We start from the raw sequence: 3,517 nt of genomic DNA, 5'->3' as shown, positions 1-3,517 counted from the left end.
TATTAGAAATACCATATATAAATATAGAAAAACATATTTAAATTTTTCAAAAATTATATATAAACAAGGTTATACTTTACAATTAAACTATAAAAATTAATTATTCTAAATATCTTATATTTATAATGATAATAAAATAAAATATATTTTTAATTATATTTATTTTATTTAAAAAAAAACTTACATTCATTTTTTTAATTAGAAAAATAAAAATAAATTAAAATTCAAAAATAATATAATTTACTTCATCATAACTTATTATAAATAATATTAATATATATATATATATAAACTTTGATAAACAATCTGTATAGAAATCTCCGTAATAAAATAATTCATGAATATGGAATATACTCACTCTTGCCTATCAAAAAAATAAACTTCATTATAGGGAATTATGGTAGGGAGCTCACCATCCCTTATACATAATGGCATGGTTGTATAATGGCATGGTTGTTAACCCTTAGTAGGAACTAACCATCCTTCTTTCATAATGGAATGGGTGTTAACTCTCAAGGATAATGACTTGTAATAATTCCTATTATAATTTTTACTATTAGTGATTTTAAGAAAGTTAAAATTAATTTTTTATTTATGTTTTTATTATTTTAAAAATTTATATTTTTGTTATTTTTAAGAAAGTTAAAATTAATTTTTTATTTATATTTTTATTATTTTAAAAATTTATATTTTCGTTATTTTTAAGATTTTGATAATCATATAGTAAGTTTTTTTTTTTTAAATTTAAATAATAAATAAAATAAATGGTAAATTTTAAATAATGAATAATAAAAAAAATAAAAAAAAATTAGATCAGTTATATATTTAAAATCAATATATTGAAACAATTATTACATTTAAAAAAATAAATATATTTATAATAACATTTTAAAAAATAAATATATTTTGAATTTTTTTTATAGCTTAAATAAAACAAAATTTTCCTATATACTTAATATCGAGATAAATTTGGTCAAACAAAATTTTGCATTGCACAGAAGAGACCAAAATACTCGATAAATTTGGTCAAACAAAATTTTGCATTGCACAGAAGAGACCAAAATAAAGAAGTATCGACCAAAATAAAGAAGTATCTTTATATAGATTATTGATTAAGAAATCGGACAAACATGCGCGCGACCAATTTTATTCTAAAATATTCAAAAAATCAGCAATCCACTTAAACTCAAGGAAATAAAACTATATAACATAGTTTTAAAAACAACGAGCCTTTCTACTCATTCTATACTCTATATTGCCTTATTTAAGAGTTTACAGTATAATCTCTATTCAACCTTCCCGGTTACAAATGCCCATGTAACACATTCACTTTTGTTTTCCTGCACAACTAATCTGCAGCACAAAGCTTAACCCTAACCCTAGACTAAGGATGCACTTGTACTGATGTGATGATACATATGTATAAATATACTTTGGACTGTATTAAGCATGATTAATCTATTTGTTTAATTACGCTTTCGCCTTTGCTTAAATCTTCAGCGACGACTTGGAACGAGTTTGTGTGGAGGTTGTTTCAGAGAAGGTGTGGGATCATATGAACGATAATCTTCAGTTTCAAAGTCTGCATCATCCACTGGTGCACCTCCTGCTTTCGAAGTTGAGTTTGATGTCGACGTAACTTCGTTCTGCACATCCATAGCATTTTGGTTTTCCTTACTGCCTTTGGTTGTATTCAGTGGGGACGTCGCTGCATACGAGTATTTACTGTATGCAGCATTCTGCAATAATTGGAAGATAAAATGAGTTTCTATGTTAATTTCATTTCTTCATTGCATTCTAAGCTAAGTATTAAATACCTCGCACCAAAACAATATTGTTTTTACTGTTTTTTCATTTTGTTTATTGAATATTATTTTATTCTCGTCTGAAAGACAATATGCCAAGGCATTGAGTCAATTATTGGCTTAGTGCATAGTGCTTAACGTTGATCTGTACTCTCTAATCTAGATAATTTGAAAAATGTTAACACTTCTAAATAAATTAGTGCATGGTGCTTAACATTTGCCTATACTCTCCAACCAGATATTAACACTTCTAAATGAATAAACAAAATTAGCTATTGATTTTATTTTCTAAATAAATGAAAAAAAAGAACTATTGATTTTATTGGATCTTAATTGTTAATTTTAGGAATATTTTGAAAAAATAAAGTGATTTGTTTTAAATGTCACTAGCCATTTTTTATTTTAGAATATTCTGGAAATGGATGATAAAGTTAAATTCAGATTAATATAACATATCTCTATGTTAATTTTGAATTTATTGAAGTTTACAATAATTTGTTTTGATATTCTTAAAACTGAATAAATTTATAAAAAACATACTTATAATACCTTTGATTCTGTAAGGTTCTTGTTTGGCAATATTCCAGTCTTAGAGCACGAAACTCCTGGTTCACATCAACACCCCAAAAAATAAAGCTCAAAATGAGATATTCATCAAGCAAGCCATCAGTATAAAACACACAGGGCTCTGGAAATCAAAATTATTGCATCTGGACAAGTTCGAAGCACCCCCATAGTCTCAATGAGATGGTGTGATCCATCTCAAATGTTGGATATCTTGAATATGAACAACATCCTAGACCTATTTAAACCAGGTTTTGATAAACACCATCAAGTTGGCAAGCAAGAAAATGTATATTTTAAATTCAAACAACAGAATTAGAGATTGAAATCCTTTGAAAACAGATTATTCCAATGTGTATAGGCTAGTATACATCTAGATATTCTCTTGCAATTCTATGTAACTGTATGCAGTAATCTGTATTGCAAAATATCTGTTGCAAATCCCATTATTGAAAAGTTCTGCAATCTCTCATGGCTCAAAAAGTAACGTTCTTTACTTTTCGAGATCATGATTAAAAGGCAGAGTCAATCATGTACCTGGGCTACTCAAGAAGACAGCTAGCACCACCAAAAATCCCACCAGGATGACACCGGCTAAAGCAACTCTAGTCCTCCCAATCTTCATTTCTCTCAGTGAGCTGGGCATGATTAATTCTCTTTTAAATATGGATCTCAGTTGTGTAATATTTTCAATCCATAATTGCAGAGAGTCAACCAACCAGACTTTCATTTAATTTTCTGCAATCTCTCACTTCAATCCAACTTCTGAGTGTTGTTATATAAATCCTAAACAAAAGCACAGGGAGAGTTTGCCCTGGTACTGTTGCTCATGCAGAATTCTCTATCATATGGTTTAGAGTCTTCGGAAGAGAATGGTGTCAATCACTGTCACACCACGTCTCAACCCTCAATTGGAAACAGTGTTGATCATGGCTATGGACTCCAAAAGTGGAGGCAGCATTCAGTCTACTGTGTGTATCCACTTTCTCCACTATCCTGAATACAGACAAATCAATTATCTCGGTGTTAATATCATCAGCCTTGCTGATCTGACAGCTACTGGCATGGACTCAAGGTTTATAATTTGCAATTTAAAACCAAATGTGCCTTTCGCATCACCAACTTATTAATGCGCTCCAATTGTTTTT

The 3,517-nt window shown here is 28.6% G+C and overlaps 1 protein-coding gene across 2 annotated transcripts; it reads right to left on the bottom strand.

Annotated features, from left to right (window-relative positions):
- Positions 1-1,235: 1,235 nt before the first annotated feature.
- Positions 1,236-3,165, bottom strand: LOC149263974 (uncharacterized). 2 transcript variants are annotated; one of them, XM_089388710.1, is made up of 3 exons: positions 2,907-3,165; positions 2,355-2,410; positions 1,236-1,646 (listed from the first exon to the last, which is right to left on the bottom strand). In XM_089388710.1, exons 1-3 carry the CDS (start codon positions 3,097-3,099, stop codon positions 1,497-1,499), a joined length of 399 nt encoding a protein of 132 aa, XP_089244836.1. In that variant the 5' UTR covers positions 3,100-3,165; the 3' UTR covers positions 1,236-1,496. The 2 variants fall into 2 exon arrangements, with proteins under 2 accessions (XP_089244836.1, XP_089244835.1); XM_089388709.1 differs by having other exon boundaries at positions 1,236-1,739; positions 2,907-3,149.
- Positions 3,166-3,517: the final 352 nt, after the last annotated feature.

Source organism: Pinus tabuliformis, chromosome 6, assembly GCF_031772625.1.
Source record: "Pinus tabuliformis cultivar Carrire ecotype Pingquan chromosome 6, CPIR1, whole genome shotgun sequence".
Lineage (NCBI taxonomy): Eukaryota > Viridiplantae > Streptophyta > Pinopsida > Pinales > Pinaceae > Pinus > Pinus tabuliformis.
This window is presented reverse-complemented; position numbering and strand designations above follow the sequence as displayed.